The sequence below is a fragment of the Rhinoraja longicauda genome, chromosome 21, assembly GCF_053455715.1.
Source record: "Rhinoraja longicauda isolate Sanriku21f chromosome 21, sRhiLon1.1, whole genome shotgun sequence".
NCBI classification, from domain to species: Eukaryota; Metazoa; Chordata; class Chondrichthyes; order Rajiformes; family Arhynchobatidae; genus Rhinoraja; species Rhinoraja longicauda.
In genome coordinates this window covers 34,151,777-34,175,521 of record NC_135973.1, presented here as the reverse complement: position 1 = coordinate 34,175,521, position 23,745 = coordinate 34,151,777, and the positions used below count along the sequence as shown (strand labels likewise).

Sequence of the window (23,745 nt, the reverse complement as noted above, 5' to 3'; positions counted from 1 at the left end):
CAGAGGGGCTGGAGTGCTGTGGTGATCCCCGGCAGCACTGCCCCCCCCTGGCCATTTCACTGGGAAAAGTTGGCCTGTTGAATCGACCTGGCCATTAGAGAGTCTGAGCTGCCTGTCAGTTTACCGACTGATTTGATTCACCAGAATCTGTCAAGTCCAGCATGTGCTAGATATTGGAATTTTTACTGTACTTCCAATTCAAGAGTCAAGAGAGTCAGGAGTGTTTTATTGCCATACTAGACCAAGTTGGCCCCAAACCTCTCCTGCATTGGTGCAGCACCCTCTCCTCTCCCCTCCTCCCCCCTCCACCCCCTTCCCCCTCCCCTTCCCCCCTCCGCCCTCTCCCCATCCCTCCTCCCCCCTCCCTCCTTCCTCCCCTACCCCCTTTCCCCTGCACCCCTTTCCCTCCCCCCCACTCCATCCCCCTCAACCCCCCTATCCCTCCCTCCCTCCTTCCGTCCCTCCCCCTCTCCCTCCCTCCCCTCTCCCTCCCTCGGAGATAGACTTAAGCTTTAAAATGTGAATAACTTTAAAAATATATTACCGATTTCAATGAAACTTCTTCCATTAGCACCAAAGGGATGACGGTGAGTAAGGTGGGCCTAAAATTGTCGCGCTATCGTGTACCGTTTTGGCTGTAGTTCAGGAACAAACAAACAAACAAAAGAGAGTTTTAGTATATAGATGTCCCAGATAGAACAATGACATTCGTACTTGCTGCAGCACAACAGAATATGTAAACATAGTACACTGTAAACAATATAATAAACGAGAGAAAAAAAGTTCAGTGTGTGTATATACACACACGCATATGTACACATAAAAAACAAACAATGATAGTGCAATGATGACAATAATAGTCTAGGTAGTTCAGAGCTTATTTGAGGTTGTCGTGTTTAATAACAATGATTGTAGGGAAGAAGCTGTTCCTGAACCTGGAAGTTACAGTTTTCAGGCTCCTGGACCTTCTTCCCGATGGCAGGAGTGAAATGAGTGTGGCCAGGGTGGTGTGGGGCTCTGATGATGCTGGCTGTCTTCTTGAGGCAGCGACTCCGATAAATCCCTTCGATGGTGGGGAGGTCAGAGCCGGTGTTGGACTGGGCAGTGATCACCAGTTTTTGTAGTCCTCTTCACTCATGGACGTTCAAGTTGCTGAACCAGGCCATGATGCAACCAGTCAATATGCTCTCTACTGCGCACCTGTCGAAGTTCAAGAGAATCCTCTCTGACATACCGAATCTCCGTAATCTTCTCAGGAAGTAGAGGCGTTGATGTGCTTTATTTCTAATTGCATCAGTGTGCTGGGTCCAGGAAAGATCTTCGGAAATATGCATGCCTAGGAATTTGAAGCTTTAGAAGACTGTTGACGATAGTACTGTTAATATGTGTCCCATGCTAAGTGTATTTAACAAACCACATCCATCACTCTTAAAACCTCGAATCTGTTAGGAAATTCTTTCTAACTCCTTGTTTCTGCCAGCATCACTTGAACTGGCACATTTTTCTGGATGTTTTGCAGGAACTCCTGCAAACTGGAATAGATCTGGTAACAAACTCCATTTTATCCACCATCTCCATGCTACAAATTCCGTTCATATCTTGGGTGTTGGAATTGCAGAATAACAGGGAAAAATAGCTGATCCTGCACAACCCAGTGAGCAGGTGGTATCTCATTTGAAAACCAGTTTGATTACTCCACCTCCTTTACTCTTTTCCAATATCCCTGTAATATCTTCTTCAAGTTTAGTGTAGAGAAACAGCATGGCCCTTCGGCCCACCAAGTCCGCACTGACCAGCGATCACCTGTCCACTAATGTAGGAAAATAACTGCAGATGCTGGTACAAATCGAAGGTATCACAAAATTCTGGAGTAACTCAGCGGGTCAGGCAGCATCTCTGGAGAGAAGTCTGAAGAAGGGTCTCGACCCGAAACGTTACACATTCCTTCTCTCCAGAGATGCTGCCTGACCTGCTGAATTACTCCAGCATTTTGTGATACCTTCGGCCGGTACACTAACTCTATCCTACACACTAAGGACAATTTGCAGAAGCCAAGTAACTTACAAACTCCACGTCTTTGGAAGGTGGGAGAAAACCGGAGCATCTGGATAAAACTCAGGCGGTCACAGGTAGAATGTACAAACTCTGTACAGTCAGCCCTTGTAGTCAAGATCGAACTCAAGGTCCCTGGCACTGTGAGGCAGCAACACTACCGCTGCACCAAGTACTTATCTAATTTCTTTTGGAGGCACATCCAAATCAATGTTCAACACCCCATCAGCTGGGCATTCCAAATCTAATTTCCTTTGACAAACGTCACCAATTTTTTTTGCCAATTACCTTAAACTTTGCCATCTAGCTTTCAAGGGTACTGATTGTGAATGATCAGCCATGATCACATTGAATGGCGGTGCTGGCTCGAAGGGCCGAATGGCCTGCTCCTGCACCTATTGCCTATTGTCTATTGTCTAATCCTTCAACCATTAGAAACGGTTCACTTTAATTTTGATTGAACACAGAGGATTAATATTTTAGTTATTTTTCTTTCCTTTAAACATCATGAGTGCTAGAAGTGGAGAGGATGCACCATCACTGTAGGAAGGAGGGAAATCATATTGGCATCATTCAACCTATTATGGGGCCGTGAATTTCTGTGGGATTTCAACACACTTCCACTCTAAATGGATTGGGAGGATTAGCAATTCAGAATTGGTATTGGGTCATACGTGGAGGTCAGTGCCCATGTTATGGTCAATGTGCCGTACAATTACTGCTTTGCAAAAGTACAGCGTCAATGTCACAAGGGGAACAGGAGTCTTTGCTTGGCCATCCTGATTAGTGATCTCAGTCCCGCCGTTTCTAATCCACCTTACCTTCCACGTTTCCCTAAGCAAAATAAGGTAATGTGTTGTGGCAAGGTGGAAGGTAAGATGGATTGGAAGAAAGGAACTGCAGATGCTGGATTAAACCGAAGAAGGACACAAAAAGCTGGAGTAACTCAGCAGGTCAGACAGCAACTATGGAGAAAAGGAATAGGTGACGTTTCGGGTCGAGACCCTTCTTCAGACTGAAGAAGAATTCTTCAGTCTTTCCCCTGACTAGTCTGAAGAAGGGTCTCGACCCGAAACGTCACCTGTTCCTTCTTTCCAGAGATGCTGCCTGTCCCGCTGAGTTACTCCATTTATGAGGATTTTGAGGAAGAAAGCTCTTCTCGTCAGATGTATTTCAGTTTATTTTTGATTTGATGTGACCCACCTCTGTGTGTCAATGATGTCAATGCTGCAGAGTCCAGTCAAGCCCACTCATGAGATGAATGTTCACTGCTTTGCATGGGGGAATGAAGGTTCCTTTAATCTGTAAGAAATGTTCTCTTTTCAGGGCTCTGACTGACGCGATGAAGCAGCAGGGACAATGTACCACCAGTCATTTAGAGAGAGATGGGAAAGTTGCAATTCACGTGCAGCATGAAAGCATGCAGCCCATCACTTCAAGGGACAATTTTGGTAAGTTCTTCGATTTGACAGTCTTGTGTGGAAATGTTAACTGTGGACAATGGCAGGATGGGTTGTTAGTCTGTTCTTGAAGAGTTTCCTGAAACATACTTCGAAAATGTCACTTCAAGTCTTTTTATGTCATTCGTCCTGACAAGAGTGTAAATTGTAAACTCTACTGTTTTACTGTGTTTTGCTTGAGTAGAATTCAGTCGACGAATGGCAAATAGATAAAGTTCCGAGTGCAAATGACATCAAGAGATATGGGGCAAGAGAGCAGAAACGTTGAGATAGATGACCAGCCATGGTCATGGTGGTACAGGGAAAGGTTGACTGGCTCACTTATGCTCCTAACTTATGTCATTCTGATATCCAAGATGGCTGCCTCATAACCTGACAATCTTGCTGCAAGCTCATTCAATGGCAAATGAGATTCTTCAGCCTTGGCGAAGTTTGTCGTCTCTCCATTGACTTCCAATCGGAACAGCTTTGGCTTCGGATCAGCCTCATGTTTCCCCTTCCAGTTTTGTGTGGTTGAAGGAAGGGAAATGGGCAAGTGCTGAACAAGGAAAGAAGAGGGGTGGAACCAGAAGTTTGGAAAACTGTCAATGGGACCATTTTTTGTGTGTAAAACATGAGCGGTAGAAAGCAAAGAACTACAGTCAGTGATCAAAGAGGAAAGACCTGATCGTGTGGGGAAGCGGAATAAAATTCAACCGAGTCAATATGATTTTGTGAAAGGTAATGATGTTTGACAAATTCTCCGAAATCCTTTGAGGGTGCAACAAGGAGAGTTGGCAGAGGATACTTGTAGATGTAGTGCATGTAAAGTTCCAAAAGGCAATGACAAGTGCCACATAAGAGGCTGGTGCATAAAATACTGCAAGTGGCCGCAATATCAGGTGAAGTGTGTTGGATTGGATTGAAAACCAACAGCATCATGGAATAATGGTGTTGGAGTGGATGGTTCCCTTTCAGAGTGGCAGGAGGTAACAACCGGACTACCGCAGGGATCAGTTCTTCGCCCACCATTGATCACTATTTGCATTAATGTCCTGGACTAAGGAAGTGTTTGTAAGATATTCACATTTGCTGGTGATAGGAAAGTAGAAGGAAGGGCATGTTGTGCGAAGGATGTTGTGTTTCTGCCACAGGATGTTGATGGATTGAGTCAGTGAGCAAAGGACTGGCACATGAAGCATCGTGTGGGAGGTGTGAGGTCATGCACTTTGGTAGGAGAAATCAAAAAAGGCAGATTATATCTCAATAGAAAGAGACTGTCAGTGAGTGAAGGCCAGTGTGATCTAGATTCTATAGTGTGTGAATCACAAAAAGCTAACAGGTCGGTCTAACAATTTGTGAAGAAGGCAAACAACATTTGTGGCTTTCATTGCAAGAGCGTTTAAAAATAAGTGTTTTGTTTCAATTGTACAAGGTGTGGGTGAGAGGCTTCATCTGGAATGCTGTGTACTGTTTTGGTCTTCTCTCCAAAACAAAAGATATACTAACAGATATACAGGCAGTGTACAGGTATATAACCTGGTGATTCACCAAGTTAATTCCCGGTTGGAGAGGATCTCTTGCCAAGAGAGAGTGGTTTGAGCCTGTATTCTTGGATTTGGGAAGAATGAAGGGGTGATCTTAATCAAGCATAGACGATCCTAAAGGGGCTGGACATGGAGGATGTTGGGGTGTTTTTATATTAGAGAGAACCTTCTCAGGGAAACCAGTCATTCACAACTCAGGTACAAAGACGTTTCTTCTTCTTTCTCGGGGTGATGAATCTCTGGCATTCTCTGCCCCAGCGGATGGCGGACCCAGGATCTTGAGAAGAGGTGCAGATAAATATTTGATAGACCAAGGAATGATCATAGATCACGGATCGGGAGTGTAGAAGGTGCAGAGGAGAAGTTGAGACTGGCATAGATCAGCCTTGATCGTGTGTCGGAAAGAGCTGAGGATGCCAGTTTAAATCGAAGGTAGACACAAAATGCTGGAGTAACTCAGCGGGACGGGCAGCATCTCTGGAGAGAAGGAATGGGTGACGTTTTGGGTCGAGGCACCTTCTTCAGACTGAGGAAAGGTCTCGACCTGAAACTTCACCCATTCCTTCCCTCCAGAGATGCTGCCTGTCCCACTGAGTTACTCCAGCATTTTGTGTCTATCAGTCATGATCATAGTAACAGATGGGGCAGTTTTGAAGGGCCTGATGGCCTCCTCCTGTTCCCATTTACTTGTGTTCTTATGTTCTTGTGCAAAGATCACTCGGATGGATGATGATTGTGAGTCGGATCAATAATTTTTAACGTGAATTTCCATGGCTGGCTATTGTTTTCTTGCACACATTTCCCAGACACTTATTCGTGGCGTTTCCATATAAGTATATCAGCAGCTGCCTCGCCAACAGTCTGTCTGTCCTGTCTTCTTTTTGGTATTTTTAGTATCTGTTAAAAGTGTGTTTTAGCGTTCCTTGGTTTGTTTTATGTGGGTGGGGGGGGGTTGGGGGACAATCTCTTACCTCGACGGAGATGCGATTTTTCTCCGCATCGTCTCTCCGTCCCCACTGCGGCCTGACATCGTGGAGTCGGTGGCCTTTCCTGGAGACCGGCCCGGCGCTCCAAGCCACGGGAGTCTTTAACATCGCGGAGCTTGCAATCCCTTTGCTCCAACCGCGGGGCCTGTGGACTTTAACATCGTGAAGCCCACGGTCTCAGGTAAGAAGAGGCCGACTTGGGACCTCCATGCCCTGGAGAGAGTTTCAACCACCCCGACGCGGGAGTTTCAATCACCCCAACGGGGGGGGGGCTTTGACCGCTGGCTGCGGGGGCTTTGATCGCCCCGACTGCAGATGCTTTCACTGCCCCGACCGCGGGAGAACAAAGAGGAAGAGGCTGGAACTTTATTGCCTTCCATCACAGTGAGGAATGTGAAATCCACTGCGATGGATGTTTATGTTGACTTTTATGTGGCTGTGCGTCTTGTTGCTTTTTATTTAGTATGGCTGTATGGTAACTCAAATTTCACTGAACCTTAATTGGTGCATGTGACAATAAACCGGCCTTGAAACCTTGAAACATTGAAACCTTGAGGGTTTAAAGGTTCTCTACTTGTACATATTCTTGTGTGCAATAAATGCACAGAGGAGAATGCAAAAAGAAAAATAACAATAACAAAGAAAAGCTGAGCATATTGTAAAACTCTGATCTAATGACTTGTAAATGCCTCCTTATTAACAAATTAAATGCGTTGTGTCTGTTTTAAGCCATTAGAACAAATCCATTAGCTCTACGAATTTGCATATGTGGACTCTAATGGAGCCTATTCCCCATAAGAGCGATCCAGAATTACCATTAAAATGTCCCCTTAGTATAAATTGCTGTTGTGAATTTCTTGTTGCTTGGCACTTGTGCAATTTGAAGGAAATTCTGTAGTACTCTTCAGGGAAGAGGGGAATCAACTGCTTGTGAGAAAATAAAAGCTATCAGTGCTTCTGGCAACAAAACAAACAGATCCACATTTGCTCCTTTTTGGTATTTCTCTGGCACACGAGGTAATCAGATCATCAGTGATAGGAGCAGAATTAGGCCGTTCGGCCCATCAAGTCTACTCTGCCATTCAATCACGCCAAACTCACCACGTTGCTTCACAGCAGGTCTGAAGAGGGGTCTCGACCCGAAACATCACCCATTCCCTCTCTCCTAGATGCTGCCTGACCTGCTGAGTTACTCCAGCATTTTGTGATACCTTCGATTTGTACCAGCATCTGCAGTTATTTTCCTACACTAAGCTGCTTCACAGGTGTGATTATTAAACGACGCTTGGCACTGAGTGATATGAACAAAAAAAAGCAAAATAACGCAGATGCAGGCAAAGTAAAAAAACCAAAATGCCAGAAATATTCCACAGATCAGACCCTCACGGAGGAGTCAGATACATTCAGGGTGAAGACCTGTCATCAGGTCATAGGTGATAGGAGCAGATTGAGGCCATTTGGCCCATCAATTCTATTCCGCCATTCTATCAAGGCTGATCTATCTCTCCCTCCTAACCCCATTCTCCTGCCTTCTCCCCATAACCCCAGACACACGTACTAATCAAGAATCTATTTATCTGCCTTAAAAATATCTACTGACTTGGTTTCCACAGCCTTTTGTGGCAAAGAATTCCACAGATACACCACCCTCTGACTAAAGAAATTCCTCTTCATGTAGATAAGTGTGAGGTTATTCACTTTGGAAGTAAGAATAGAAAGGCAGATTATTATCTGAATGGTGTCAAGTTAGGAGGAGGGGGAGTTCAACGAGATCTGGGTGTCCTAGTGCATCAGTCAATGAAAGGAAGCATGCAGGTACAGCAGGCAGTGAAGAAAGCCAATGGAATGTTGGCCTTCGTAACAAGAGGAGTTGAGTATAGGAGCAAAGAAGTCCTTCTACAGTTGTACCGGGCCCTGGTGAGACCGCACCTGGAGTACTGTGTGCAGTTTTGGTCTCCAAATTTGAGGAAGGATATTCTTGCTATGGAGGGCGTGCAGCGTAGGTTCACTAGGTTAATTCCCGGAATGGCGGGACTGTCGTATGTTGAAAGGCTGGAGCGATTGGGCTTGTATACACTGGAATTTAGAAGGATGAGGGGGAATCTTATTGAAACATATAAGATAATTAGGGGATTGGACACATTAGAGGCAGGAAACATGTTCCCAATGTTGGGGGAGTCCAGAACAAGGGGCCACAGTTTAAGAATAAGGGGTAGGCCATTTAGAACGGAGATGAGGAAGAACTTTTTCAGTCAGAGAGTGGTGAAGGTGTGGAATTCTCTGCCTCAGAAGGCAGTGGAGGCCAGTTCATTGGATGCTTTCAAGAGAGAGCTGGATAGAGCTCTTAAGGATAGCGGAGTGAGGGGGTATGGGGAGAAGGCAGGAACGGGGTACTGATTGAGAGTGATCAGTCATGATCGCATTGAATGGTGGTGCTGGCTCGAAGGGCTGAATGGCCTCCTCCTGCACCTATTGTCTATTGTCTATTCATCTCCGTCCTGAAGAAACATCATTTAATTCTGAGACTATGACCTCCATGAAAATCTCCAATTCAGTATTCCCCATGTCCATTGCTATTAATTTCTATTCTAGTAGAGAAGGAAGGGTAGCAGCTTTGGAGGATGGAGGAGAGTGACATGATACACAATGCAAACGTGTACTTGGGATAATACCCCCAAAATATTTAAATGCCATGCAGATCTTATAGAAATGTTTCAAGGTAAAGATCTTGTTTATTGTGGCAAAATATTCAGAGGGTTTTCAAAAGGGCAGCATCAAACTATAAAATATCTCCGAATCTCATAATCAGATACTTATGGCAGATGAGCAAAACCCCAGTCAAAGGTAAAGTTGCATTTTTTTCAAGTGAAAAAATAAAAGATTTGGAAAGGGATTTCCAAAGTTTGGAGTATTAGTAGCTGGAGACATGGGTACAAATGGAGGAGAGATTAGACTCTAGGGGAGGGCAGGATTAAGAGTGTAACTATCTCAGGGCTTGATGGGGCGGAGGAGAGATGACCGAGTTAGGGAGGGGTGAGACCATGAAGTGATATTAAAGCAGCAAGTTGAGCAATTGGTTGATTGGGAGCATGTGTTGTAAGGTAAACATGGTTGAATGAGACTTGTGACAAGGTCGGACATGGGTAGCAGAGTATTGATGACTCTTCAATTGTACAAGATAACAGAGACTAGGAAATGTTTGGGAAAAGTTGCATGTCCTCCATTTGGTGGGTTAGGTGGTAGTAGAGGAGACAGGCTTCCCAGACAAGATGAGTTTGCAATGTATACAGGGCTAATGGGAGTGATGAGAATCTCGAGGGAAATTTGGGGAAATTAATTGGCTCGGCATTGTAACAAGTTGGGAACAGTTGAGGATCAGACAGTCCTGTTGGATGTTGACGTTACGTGAAGGGTGATAGGCAGCCCTTTTGTGTTTTATAAACTCCTGCAGCTAACTCCCTCGACTTTAAGACATTCATTCCCTTGAAGTTCTGATGAAGAATCTTCCACATTAATACATGATTTGCCCCAAAGTATCTCAGTGCACTTCACCTTATAAATTCGGCCATCCCCCCTTAGACTCTCAGAGAAAAGTGGTCATGTCAATAGATAGCTTGTGGAGAAAATGTTGTGATAACGATACCTATTGCAGTGAAATACATTGCAGCTGAGGAAGGCAACAAGGAATGAGTGTCTCTTTCACAGTTACATTGCCCTGACAGAGTGTGGCTGTTACTGCCATAGAGGCTCGCAGCAATCGGTGTTGTGACTCCCGTCTCGACAGAGTGAGGCTGTTACTGCCATAGAGGCTCACAGCAATCGGTGTTGTGGCTCTTGAATCATCCTAGATGGTTTGGTCCAGCAAACGTTGTCATGCAGACTTGGCCATTGGCACCCTTTGGGAAACAACCTTGCGTGCTTTAGAAACAAAACATTTGGAAGTATTGGAATGATTGCCGTTTATGGAGTCAGCAATCAGTGTTTCAAGAGACATTCGAAAACAAGTGAAGTGTTCTCCTCTGTTTAATGCAATCCTTCTTCACCATCATTATCATGGTTCATTCTCCCCACTTTCCAATGAATGACAAATAGTCACACTGCATCCCATCACGGCAGATCTCTAAGTTAAAACGTGATGGTGCATATAAATCATCTGACTGAATAATACTCCGCAAAATAATGGAATCCTTTCATCTAAACAGCAAATAATGAAGCAGTACATTCTTGTTTGATTGCCTTTCATCCGTTAAAGCCCAATTCAGGGAAGATAAATCCACAAAAATTCCAGTCTGCCGTACCAGTGAAGCCAAGGATATTTCATGAACATTACAGTTCCTCCCCGGTATTCAGCTGGATGAGACGCCAGCAATGGAAGCCCTACGATTGCTGGAGTAGCGATCTAACAGAGGAAGTCCTGGCCATTTGCAAAGTGTCTTATGTTAATTTCTGTTGATTCCAAATGTCTGAAAAATGTGGAAGTTTACTTTCCAGGCTGCCCCACCACAAAATGACAGATTAAAAATAAGGAGTTTGACCTCCTTAGGACAAGGCCCCTGGAAGCCAGGTCAATGGATGTTTTTAAGACAGAGATAGGTAGATTCCTGATTAGTATGGATGTCAGGGGTTATGGAGAGAAGGCAGGAGCGTGGGGTTAGGAGGGAGAGATAGATCGACCACGATTGAATAGACAATAGACAATAGACAATAGGTGCAGGAGTAGGCCATTCAGCCCTTCGAGCCAGCACCGCCATTCAATGCGATCATGGCTGATCACTATCAATCAGTACCCCGTTCCTGCCTTCTCCCCATACCCCCTCACTCCGCTATCCTTAAGAGCTCTATCCAGCTCTCTCTTGAAAGCATCCAACGAACTGGCCTCCACTGCCTTCTGAGGCAGAGAATTCCACACCTTCACCACCCTCTGACTGAAAAAGTTCTTCCTCATCTCCGTTCTAAATGGCCTACCCCTTATTCTCAAACTGTGGCCCCTTGTTCTGGACTCCCCCAACATTGGGAACATGTTATCTGCCTCTAATGTGTCCAATCCCCTAATTATCTTATATGTTTCAATAAGATCCCCCCTCATCCTTCTAAATTCCAGTGTATACAAGCCCAATCGCTCCAGCCTTTCAACATACGACAGTCCCGCCATTCCGGGAATTAATCTAGTGAACCTACGCTGCACGCCCTCCATAGCAAGAATATCCTTCCTCAAATTTGGAGACCAAAACTGCACACAGTACTCCAGGTGCGGTCTCACCAGGGCCCGGTACAACTGTAGAAGGACCTCTTTGCTCCTATACTCAACTCCTCTTGTTACGAAGGCCAACATTCCATTGGCTTTCTTCACTGCCTGCTGAACCTGCATGCTTCCTTTCATTGACTGATGCACTAGGACACCCAGATCTCGTTGAACTCCCCCTCCTCCTAACTTGACACCATTCAGATAATAATCTGCCTTTCTATTCTTACTTCCAAAGTGAATAACCTCACACTTATCTACATTAAACTGCATCTGCCATGTATCCGCCCACTCACACAACCTGTCCAGGTCACCCTGCAGCCTTATTGCATCTTCCTCACAATTCACACTACCCCCCAACTTAGTATCATCTGCAAATTTGCTAATGGTACTTTTAATCCCTTCGTCTAAGTCATTAATGTATATCGTAAATAGCTGGGGTCCCAGCACCGAACCTTGCGGTACCCCACTGGTCACTGCCTGCCATTCCGAAAGGGACCCATTTATCCCCACTCTTTGCTTTCTGTCTGTTAACCAATTTTCTATCCATGTCAGTACCCTACCCCCAATACCATGTGCCCTAATTTTGCCCACTAATCTCCTATGTGGGACCTTGTCGAAGGCTTTCTGAAAGTCGAGGTACACCACATCCACTGACTCTCCCTTGTCAATTTTCCTAGTTACATCCTCAAAAAATTCCAGTAGATTTGTCAAGCATGATTTCCCCTTCGTAAATCCATGCTGACTCGGAACGATCCCGTTACTGCTATCCAAATGCTCAGCAATTTCGTCTTTTATAATTGACTCCAGCATTTTCCCCACCACTGATGTCAGACTAACTGGTCTATAATTACCCGTTTTCTCTCTCCCTCCTTTCTTAAAAAGTGGGATAACATTTGCTATTCTCCAATCCACAGGAACTGATCCTGAATCTATAGAACATTGAAAAATGATCTCCAATGCTTCCACTATTTCTAGAGCCACCTCCTTAAGTACTCTGGGATGCAGACCATCAGGCCCTGGGGATTTATCAGCCTTCAGTCCCATCAGTCTACCCAAAACCATTTCCTGCCTAATGTGGATTTCCTTCAGTTCCTCCATCACCCTAGGTTCTCCAGCCCCTAGAACATTTGGGAGATTGTGTGTATCTTCCTCAGTGAAGACAGATCCAAAGTAACGGTTTAACTCGTCTGCCATTTCTTTGTTCCCCATAATAAATAAATTCCCCTGCTTCTGTCTTCAAGGGACCCACATTTGCCTTGACTATTTTTTTCCTCTTCACGTACCTAAAAAAACTTTTGCTATCCTCCTTTATATTATTGGCTAGTTTACCCTCGTACCTCATCTTTTCTCCTCGTATTGCCTTTTTAGTTAACTTTTGTTGCTCTTTAAAAGAGTCCCAATCCTCTGTCTTCCCACTCTTCTTTGCTATGTTATACTTCCTCTCCTTAATTTTTATGCTGTCCCTGACTTCCCTTGTCAGCCACAGGTGTCTCTTACTCCCCTTAGAGTCTTTCCACCTCTTTGGAATAAATTGATCCTGCAACCTCTGCATTATTCCCAGGAATACCTGCCATTGCTGTTCTACCGTCTTCCCTGCTAGGGCCTCCTTCCAATCAATTTTGGCCAGCTCCCGCCTCATGCCTCTGTAATCCCCTTTGCTATACTGCAATACCGACACTTCCGATTTTCCCTTCTGCCTTTCCATTTGCAGAGTAAAACTTATCATGTTGTGATCACTGCCTCCTAATGGCTCTTTTACCTCTAGTCCCCTTACCAGATCAGGATCATTACACAACACTAAATCCAGAATTGCCTTCTCCCTGGTAGGCTCCAGTACAAGCTGTTCTAAGAATCCATCTCGAAGGCACTCTACAAACTCTCTTTCCTGGGGTCCATTTCCAACCTGATTTTCCCAGTCTACCTGCATGTTGAAATCTCCCATAACCACCGTAGCATTACATTTTTGACACGCCAATTTTATCTCCTGATTTAACTGGTGGAGTAGACTTGATGGGCCGAATGGCCTAATTCTGCTCCTATCACTTATGATCTTATGACCTTATGAATGTTTCATCAATAAACTGAGAGCACACCAATGTTGTATAACGTTTGTTGGCTATGCAAAGTTTTATCTTTATGCGAATGTCAATTGTAATTGAGTATAACTGTCTTCTTGGCAATGATATTGCGGTCAGACAGGTGGTAAGGTTTGGCAGATATTGATATATTGCACAGTGTTAATGTGGTGTTGGTAATGTGCTACTGTTTGCTTGATAAAATCCAAGCAAGACACCAGGGGAAAGCTGGGATCAAATGACCAATGTGTGGTCATGCTGTTTCAAGAGGGCGATCGTTTACGTGTGGGACCTTTGTGTAGGATACATCTTCAAGGGTTAAGAAGGAAGGAAGTTGTGGAAATCAGATACAATATGGGCCTCTCCAAAAAATAGGATGCACAAATCAACCGTAAAGAGCTTACGTTCAAAAACACGAGGAAGCCATTTGCAAGCAAAAGACAACCATTAGTTAGCAGTTTTCAACCACAAAAATGCAGGACTTTTTTTGGGGAAGGCAATATGGCTCTGGGGGGGGGGGGGGGGTTATAAAAGATAATGACCACAGGTCAACGTCGGCATATCCAGAGGGGGGAGGAGATACACCCTGGTCAACAGAACAACAAAGCACAAGAGGAATTTGGAAGATAGACACAAAATGCTGGAGTAACTCAGCAGGACAGGCAGCATCTCTGGAGAGGAGGAATGGGTGACGTTTCGGGTCGAGACCCTTCCTCGTACTGAGAGTCAGGGGAGAGGGAGACACAGAGACATGGAAGGGTAAGGTGTGAAACTGGGGCGTCAGAGGGGACGAAGATCGAGGAAAATGTAGAGGAGATCATTATTAGCTGGGCGAATGTGACAACAAAGCCTACAAAGAAAAATGTGACCAGGAGGACAGTCAGACTGGTCGGAGAACCAGGATGAGGGAGGGATGGAGTGAAAGTGAAAGCAAGGGTTACTTGAAGTTCGAGAAGTCGATATTCATGCTTGAAATATTCAATTTGGAAGCAGGAGCCATTGGGGGGAACCTGGTTTTGCTGAGACCAGTTGCTCTCATTGAGGTGACAGAAAATGCTGGAGTAACTCAGCGGGACAGGCAGCATCTCTGGAGAGAAGGAATGGGTGACATTTTGGGTCGAAACCCTTCATCAGACTGAATGTGGGGGGAGAAGAAAGTTGGGGAATGGGAGAGGCAGGACGATGGCAGGTAATAAGTCGAAGATGGACACAAAATGCTGGAATAACTCAGCGGGGCCTGAAATGTCACTCATTCCTCCTCTCCAGAGATGCTGCCTGACCCGCTGAGTTACTCCAGCATTTTGCGTCTATCTTCAGTGTAGAGCAGCATCTGCAATTCCTTCCTACACATTTTCCCTTCCTTGAGAATTGACTATGAATTTACCTTAACAATTAAAAAACTCTCAGACTTAATGAAGGATCTGGAGTTTGAACCTTGCTGGGCAAAATTGTTCAAGAATCCACATTTGAAAGGGGCAGGGGTGACCACTGTCCCACTTATGTAACTATGTCTAAATGGTACATAGTTCTCCCTCAGTGTAGAAATTGTTTGGCTGGAATCCACTGAGGTCAAGCCAGTAGAACAGCATCAGTAATTTCCTATTAACATTAAGACAAATGATCGTTAACATTTGCACCAGACTTGTAGCATTTGCAAGAATGTTTAGGAAGTAATGATTTAGATGCAAGACACCAAAGTAACCATTTCCACTAATATGAGTCAAATGCACTGGATAAGAAGTGACTCTCATACATATTTTGGATTATATTTATCAGAGCAGTAATCGTTAATTTTTTAACTGATATACCTCATAATCATGTCATAAGGTTATGACATAAGTGAAAGGAGTAGAAATAGGCCATTCAGCACATCAAGTCTACCCCTCCATTCAATCACGGCTGATCTAGCTCTCCCTCCTAACCCCATTCTCCTGTCTTCTCCCCATAACCCCTGACACCTGTACTTATCAGAAATCTATCTATCTCTGCCTTAAATATACCCACTGACTGCCTCCGTCTGACAGTCTAACAACATCTGACAGCTTGCCTTTTGTTTAAGATAATCACAAGTGCTGTCTGAACAAAAATGTTAACACGTGCTTCACTGTATGCAAACTGAAAGACATCTGCACTTAACATCTGAAACAATTTTGCAACTAATTGATTTCTGAAAGAGTGTACTCAAACATTACAAAATAGGGAAGAACACATTTCAATGCCTTTAAGTGCGTCATTCAGCCGTGGTGCTGTTATGCCGAGTAATGTTTGACGAGGCTGGTGCTGAAACTATCAGATGCAGGTACAAGCATCCTTTGCTTCCACCAATTAGTAAGGGAGTCTGTGTAATTGCACTGGCAATTATAGTTTTCTCTTGCATGAATAGGTTAGATGAGTAATTTTCTACCTATTATTTGAAAATAGCTTCCTTGTGCTTTGCAACATCTTGGAAAAGGGATGTTGTTTTGAACAGTTTTTTAATTTATTCCTTCATTGTCATTGTTCAATGTTAAAACACGTCCAGGCAGATCACATAGTTAAAAGGTGCACTTTTCAATCCCGCAAGATTGTTTGATTAATGATGTACCAAGTTGGCCGGCTATATCTTTTAAAGGATGGTTAATTCATCTTATTTGTACTTAAGAATATTATATTTGGAGGCAGTATTTGATTTTAGGAATACTGGTGACTCCATTGTTTTGCTTTACCAGATTCAATAGCAAACGCACCATCATATTCACCTAAAATATTTACGGGAAGATGTTTGCAAGTCTTATCAATCATTTGCTACATGCAGGTTGCTGGTCGTCCAATGCAGAGTATTGTTCAGCCAGATCTCTGGTAATTCTTATGGTGCTGTCCTTGGTCCTGCAGTCTGAAACACTAATCAGGGCCTTTCATCTTCAAGCACCAGATACAATGCCAAACACTCTTATCTTGCCCAGAGCTCTTGCTTTTCTTCAGATCATTGTTAACAAAGGCTTTGTATCGATTGTCAGTAACCTGCAGCAAGCTAATGAAAGGATGTTGCATGATTAGTAATAGTCAACCTTCATGCTTTCCCATTGAGTCTGCAGATGTATGTTGGCATGGAAGAAAGACACAAAAAGCAGGAGTAACTCAGCGGGTCAGACAGTGTCTCTGGAGGAAAGAAATAGATGACGTCTCGGGTCGAGACCCTTCTTCAGACTGAAAGTCAACGGAAAGGGAAACAAGAAATTTAGATGATGTAGAGAGATATGTGGGGTGGCACGGTGGTGCAGCGGTAGAGTTGCTGCCTTACAGCGAATGCAGCGCCGGGAGACTCAGGTTCGATCCTGACTACGGGTGCTGTCTGTACGGAGTTTGTACGTTCTCCCCGTGACCTGCGTGGGTTTTCTCCGAGATCTTTGGTTTCCTCCCACACTCCAAAGATGTACAGGTTTGTAGGTTAATTGGCTGGGTAAATGTTTTTAAAAAAATTGTCCCTAGTGGGTGTAGGATAGTGTTAATGTGTGGGGATCGCTGGGCGGCACGGACCCGGTGGGCCGAAGGGCCTGTTTCTGTGCTGTATCTCTAAATCTAAATCTAAAAATCATATGGAACAAGTGAATGAAAGACATGCAAAAAAGTAATAAAGATAAAAGAAGCAGGCCATTGTTAGCTGTTTGTTAGGTGAGAACGAATACAGACAATGAGACTCAACAATACGACTTTGAAGCTGGTACGACTTGGGTGGGGGAGGGATGGAGAGAGAGGGAATGCAGGGGTTACTTGAGAAATCAATATTCATACCATTGGGCTGTCAGCTGCCCAAGCAAAATATAAAGTGCTGTTCCTCCAATTTGCATTTGGCCTCACTCTGACAACGGAGGAGGCCTAGGACAGAAAGGTCAGTGTGGGAATGGGAAGGGGAATTAAAGTGTCCAGCAACCGGGAGATCAGGCAGGTCCAGGCAGACTGAGCGAAGGAGTTCAGCGAAACGATCGGCCAGTCTACGTTTGGCCACGCCGAGTCCACACAGTGAGCAACAGATGCAGTGCGCTGTTTGAATGCAAAAAAGACCCGGATGCCGGATCAGTATTCAGAAATGACATGCTTTTCTCTGAAAGTATTGCCTGACCCACTGAGTTACACTAGTGTTACACTGAGTCACTCTGTGTCCCTTTTTCGTAAATCAGTGTCTGCAGTTCCCTGGGTCTACATTCATACACACATCCTTGGAACATGGATTGCTGGAGTAATTATTTATCCTGCAGACTGTGATATTCGAGGATTAGTTTGTCAATTTGTAAAGGCAGCAGATCATTACACTTCACAGCAAATAATAATTTGATAAATTGAAGAGAATCTAAATAAAAACCTTGTTCTAGCATACCTGATGAGAAATATCTTTTAAAAAAAATTATAGTTTGATTTGCCTTAGGTGATTCATTTCACTATTCAATAGACTAGGGCAATTTGTGACTAAAATATGACCTAAGATGATGAACATTTAGGTAAGTGCTTCTCATGTAGATTCTTTCCATGGCTGTATGGAACATGTGCCAACTGAACACCAATGAGTGGATTGGGTTCATCTTTCGGTGAAACGCCATGCCTTGCTGATTGTTTTTGCAATATTTAAGTACTGAAGTGATCATCCTTTGCTCTTAAGTCGAGGGATGCAGCCGTCTGTGGTGAGGAACTGCGGCACGGTAGCGCAGCGGTAGAGTTGCTGCTTTACAGCGAATGCAGCGCCGGAGACTCAGGTTCGATCCTGACTACGGGTGCTGCACTGTAAGGAGTTTGTACGTTCTCCCCGTGACCTGCGTGGGTTTTCTCCGAGATCTTCGGTTTCCTCCCACACTCCAAAGATGTACAGGTATGTAGGTTAATTGGCTGGGTAAATGTAAAAATTGTCCCTAGTGGGTGTAGGATAGTGTTAATGTACGGGGATCACTGGGCGGCACGGACTTGGAGGGCCGAAAAGGCCTGTTTCCGGCTGTAGATATATGATATGATATGATATGATGAATGAATGAATGAATGGATGAATAAGTTTATTGGCCAAGTATGTGCAAATCCAAGGAATGTGCCTCGGTGCTCCGCTCACAAATGACAACACAAATAGACAGTTAACAATTAAGAATAAAGCATAAACACATCAAAACAATCAGGATACACCATTACGGTCTAAACATGTGGGTGAAAATAAACCAGTGCAAAAAAGAGACTACAGACTTTGGTTATTGAGTAGAACTACCACTCGTGGTTTAGAAGCTGTTTTTATGTCTGGCTGTGGCTGCTTTGACAGTCCGGAGTCGTCTTCCAGAGGGAAGTGCTTCAAAGAGTTTGTGGCCAGGGTGAGAGAGGTCAGAGATGATCTTGCCCGCTCGCTTCCTGGCCCTTGCAGTGTACAGTTCGTCAATGGGGGAAAGGTTGCAGCCAACAACCTTCTCAGCTGTGCGAACGATCCGTTGCAGCCTCCGGATGTCGTGCTTGGTGGCCGAGCCAAACCAGACCATGATGGAGAAGGTGAGGATGGACTCAATGATAACAGTATAGAATTGGACCATCATTGCCTGTGGCAGATTGATGTTGTTAACTCGACAATTGATGAGACAAAGCATGCACAACAAAACTTCCCTTATACACCGATCAGCCAAAACATTATGACCACTGATAGGTGAAGTGAATAACATTGGTTATCTTGTTACAATGGCACCTGTCAAGGGGTGGGATATATTAGGCAGCAAGTGAACAGTTAGTTCTTGAAGTTGATGTGTTGGGTGCAGGAGAAGTGGGCAGGAGTAAAGATCTTAGCGACTTTGACAAGGGCCAGATTGTTATGGCCAGACGACTGGGTCAGAGCATCTCTGAAACGGCAAGGCTTGTGGGGTGCTCCTGGTCAGCAGTGGTGAGTACCTACCGACAGTGGTCCGAGGAGGGACAAACCACAAACCGGCGACAGGGTGTTGGGCGCCCAAGGCTCATCGATGCGCGAAGGCAGTGATGGCACCAGGATGCACTGTGGGAAGACGACAAGCATTATGACCACCACAATGTGGAGGGAGTGTGATGCTCTGGGCAATGTTCTGCTGGGAAACCCTGGGTCCGGCCATTCATGTGGATGTCAATTTGACACGTGTCACCTACCTAAACATCATTGCAGACCAGGTACACCCCTTCATGGCACGGGCCTCTTTCAGCAGGATAATGCGCCCTGCCACACTGCCAGCTGGCTCGGTTGATCTTAATGGACTTTGTGGCAAACAAAATCCTTGGCTGTACTGTGCACTGTCATTTATCCCAATTCATGTTTTTTAGAATCAATCATTAAATACAGAGAGCAGCTTAATGCTGAATGTTTTTTGTTCCACCTCGCAACTTACAGGATCTGTAGGATCTGCTGCTAATGTTTTGGCGGGTCGGCGCTGTTTTGGTGGCACACGGAGGACCAACAGCATATTAGGCAGGTGGTCATAATGTTTTGGCTGATCAGTGTATTTCTTAGTTATTTTGAGATGCAATAGTACAAGGAGGCCAAAATAAAAGCATTATCGTTACCCAGCTAGATTAGGTGTACATTTGTGCATAACAATGGTGGACTGGATGAAGAATGATGAAGGCAGTGTTAAAAATGTAACATTGGCCGTCTTTCTTAATCAGGCAGAGATAAATATTGACACTTTTGAAAAAATCATGGAGAGATTAGTTGGACAAGATCAAGAGCAATGAATGTAATTGATTTAAAGGATCATTATAAGGATAATAGAAATAAGTGAAGGTATTAACTCAACAATCTGAGTGTTTATCTGGATATGCATCTTAAACTGGTGCCTATTGGAACCTCGACTGGATATTTCAAGACATCCAGTTTTGGGCTGTCTTTATGTTAACAACAAAGACTTTGGATTAACCCGTAGACTCAAGGAACTGTAGTTGCTGGTTTACACAAAAAAAAACACCAAGTGCTGGAGGAACTCAGTGGATCAGGCGACATCTTTGGGGAACATGGATAGATGACGTTTCAGGGCGGGAAGACTTTCCTATCCTTATCTCATGCCTTTTGTTTTTTCATCTCTGGCCTTCTTCAGACAGATTGTAGATGTGAGGAAGAAAGCTGGAAGGGAAGTGGAGACAGGACAAAGTTTGACGTACCACTCCCACCTCCGCTACAATCAGTCTGAAGAAGGCTTCTGGATCGAAACTTTGCCTATCCATGTTCGTCAGAGATGCTTCCTAACCAACTGAGTTACCCCAGCATTTTGTGTTTTTCTTTGGATTAGCCTGTCTTTCTTTCGAAGCATAATTGGAACAATGGTTACTAAATAGTCAATAATTCTAAAAATGGTTAAATAAATGGGTAATAATTTAGTTGTAATAATCTTACTGACATGCATGAAGGTCTTCCATCTTCCATCTTCCATCCATAACTTACATCATCTGTTGACTGAAGTCCATTGTTTTTGCTGCAGTAGCAAATTTGAGAAATTGTGTAGCAATTACAATTTGTAGATTAGACTGGGTGGTTTTGAAAACGATTTTATTCATGTACAGTTTTCATTTTGATTAAAGTAGAACACAGTCTATTACTTTCAGTTTGTATTTGCATTTCAGATAATTTGATAATTAAAATTATTAATGCAAATTTCCTTTCTTGCTCTGTCTATTTAGGTTGCCAAATTCAAATAATTGCCAATTTATAAAGGAAAGAAACCAAAACTAAATCACCATGAATAGACTAATGGGCAGACAGGGTACCTGAAGATATAATTCTCGAACAGGCAGCCATTTTGAATAATTTAGTTGTGACCGCCCCCTCCCCTGACATCAGTCTGAAGGGTCTCGACCCGAAACGTCACCCATTCCTTCTCTCCTGAGATGCTGCCTGACCCGCTAAGTTACTCCAGCATTGTGTGTCTACCTTCGATTTAAACCAGCATCTGCAGTTTTTTCCTACACAATTATCCAATAGTGCACTGATTATCTTCAATAATATATTACAGATTATTTAAAAAAAAAAAATCTTTACAATAAAAGCATATCATTTAAGGCGGCATGGTGGCGTAGCGGTAGAGCCACTTCCTAACAGCGCCAGAGACCAGGGTTTGATCCTGACTACGGGAGTTTGTCTGTGCAGAGTTTGTATATTCTCTCTGTGACCTGCGTGGGTTTTCTCCGGATGCTCCGGTTTCCTCCCACACTCCCTACAAACGTAGAGGTTTGTAGGTTAATTGGCTTGCTGTAAATGTAAAATTGTCCCCAGTGTGTGTAGGATAGTGTTAATGTGCGTGGATTGCTGGTCATAGAGTGATACAGTGTGGAAACAGGCCCTTCGGCCCAACTTGCCCACAGCGGCCAACATATCGCAGCTACACTAGTCCCTCCTGCCAGCATTTGGTCCACATTCCTCCAAACCTGTCCTATCCATGTCCCCGTCTAACTGCGACTTAAAGTCGGCACGGACTCGGTGGGTCGAAGGACCTGTTTCCGCGCTGTATCTCTAAACTAAACAAAATCATAAATATTGGAACATTGCCTTTCAAATTGACGGAGAAATGCTAATGTATCTACTCACTTTCTGTGAGACTAATTTCAAGGTTGTAAGTGAGCGTAGCATGAAACGATGAGACGCGACCTTTCTTGGCAGTAATAATATGAAAGGCAGACTGGAGATTATTGTATCACAAGCTCATTCTATGCTAAATGCCATCAGGCCGTAAAGAGCTGTGGCAGATCCAATCTTCTTGTTGAATAATGTTAAAATTTATTGAAGTGACTGTGATATCTGTCTTTATTTAGTAGAACAAAACCTTTGAGGATGAAACACTTTGTTTAACAAAGAATCTCAAATTCCAATTTCACATCTTTGACCATCGGAGTGCGAATGTACTCGATCAGACCTATGGAAGCTGATAGGTACTTGTTTCAAGACTTGGCACAGTGCAAAGCAATTGCAAACGATCGGATTCATTAAAAAAATAATTTTAAGCAGCAATACTTGTCTCATTGAAGACATTTAACTCTGTCGAGTCTCTTTATTCGTCCAAAAATGCATCCTTTCATGGCATGGAGTATCTGAATTGGGACAATTTGCAACTCTTCTATCTTTTATCTCACACCTTCTGTTTTTCCATCTCTGGCCTTTGTCAAACCATCTGTTTCTCATTGCCAGGACTCGAGGGTCTGAGCTACAGGGAGAGTTTGAGCAGGCTGGGTCTCTATTCCTTGGAGCGCAGGAAAATAAGGGGTGATACTATAGAGGAGTATAAAATCATGAGAGGAATAGATTGGGTAGATGCACAGAGCCTCTTGCCTAAAGTAGGGAAATCAAGGACCAAAGGACAGAGAGTTGTAAATCTGTGGAATTCTCCGCCTCAGAAGGCAGTGGAGGCCAATTCTCTGAATGCTTTCAAGAGAAAGCTAGATAGAGCTCTTAAGGATAGTGGAGTCAGGGGGTATGGGGAGAGGGCAGGAACGGGGTACTGATTGTGGATGATCAGCCATGATCACATTGAATGGCGGTGCTGGCTCGAAGGGCCGAATGGCCTACTGCTGCACCTATTGTCTGTTGTCTATTGTCTATGGACAGGTTTAGAAGGATATGGGTCAAACGCAGGCAGGTGGGACTAATTTAGCTGGGACATGTTGGCCGATGTGGTTGAGTTGGGCCATGAGACCTGTTTCCAGACTGTCTGACTCTATGACTATGACTCTCCAACTTTCCCCCTACCCCCCCTTACCTGTATCCACCTATCACTTGCCAGGTTTTGTCTTGCCCCTTCACTATTCCCGCTGGCTTCCCCCCACACCAAGTCAGTCTGAAGAAGGTACCCAAGCCAAAACGTCACCTATCCTTGTTCGAGACCCTTCATCAGACTGATTGTGGGGGGGAGAAGAAAGCTGGACAAGGGGAGAGGCAGGACAATGGCAGGTAATAAGTCGAAGATAGACACAAAATGCTGGAATAACTCAGCGGGGCCCGAAACGTCACCCATTCCTTCTCTCCAGAGATGCTGCCTGACCCACTGAGATACTCCACCACTTTATGTCTTTTTCTTTGTAAACGAGTATTTGCAGTTCCTTATTGGGTTCAAGAATTTTTTTTCCAGCTCAGTTGACATAGCTGAAAGGGGCTTTTTTTCTCATTCTGCAGATCTTGGCAATAAAGATGTGATATGTGGGGTTAAATTAGGCAGCTCCTAGTGAGGGTCTTGTGTGCGTGATCAGTGCAGCTTCAAACCACCTGCAGATTCATCCAGTATGATTGCAGTGTGTCACCAGTGCCACTGCTGGTTAATATTTCAAAGTCTTAGCAGAGGGTTAATGTCACGAGTGGCTAGCAGGACTTAAACCCAGCTTGGATGTGTAAAGGGGATCTGCAATGGTGGTTGGAGGTGGCGGGGGAGATGGAAAGGGGCACGATGTTGGAAAGAGTGG

At 44.2% G+C, this 23,745-nt stretch overlaps 1 protein-coding gene across 2 annotated transcripts in view; it reads left to right on the top strand.

The window, feature by feature from the left end:
* Positions 1-23,745, top strand: part of shisa9a (shisa family member 9a) — a 307,558-nt gene that overhangs the window by 21,921 nt on the left and 261,892 nt on the right. For both annotated transcript variants that reach the window (XM_078418302.1, XM_078418301.1), the window contains exon 2: positions 3,379-3,503. In XM_078418302.1, coding sequence (XP_078274428.1) covers positions 3,379-3,503 — 125 coding nt within the window. The remainder of the gene's footprint in view (positions 1-3,378; positions 3,504-23,745) is intronic.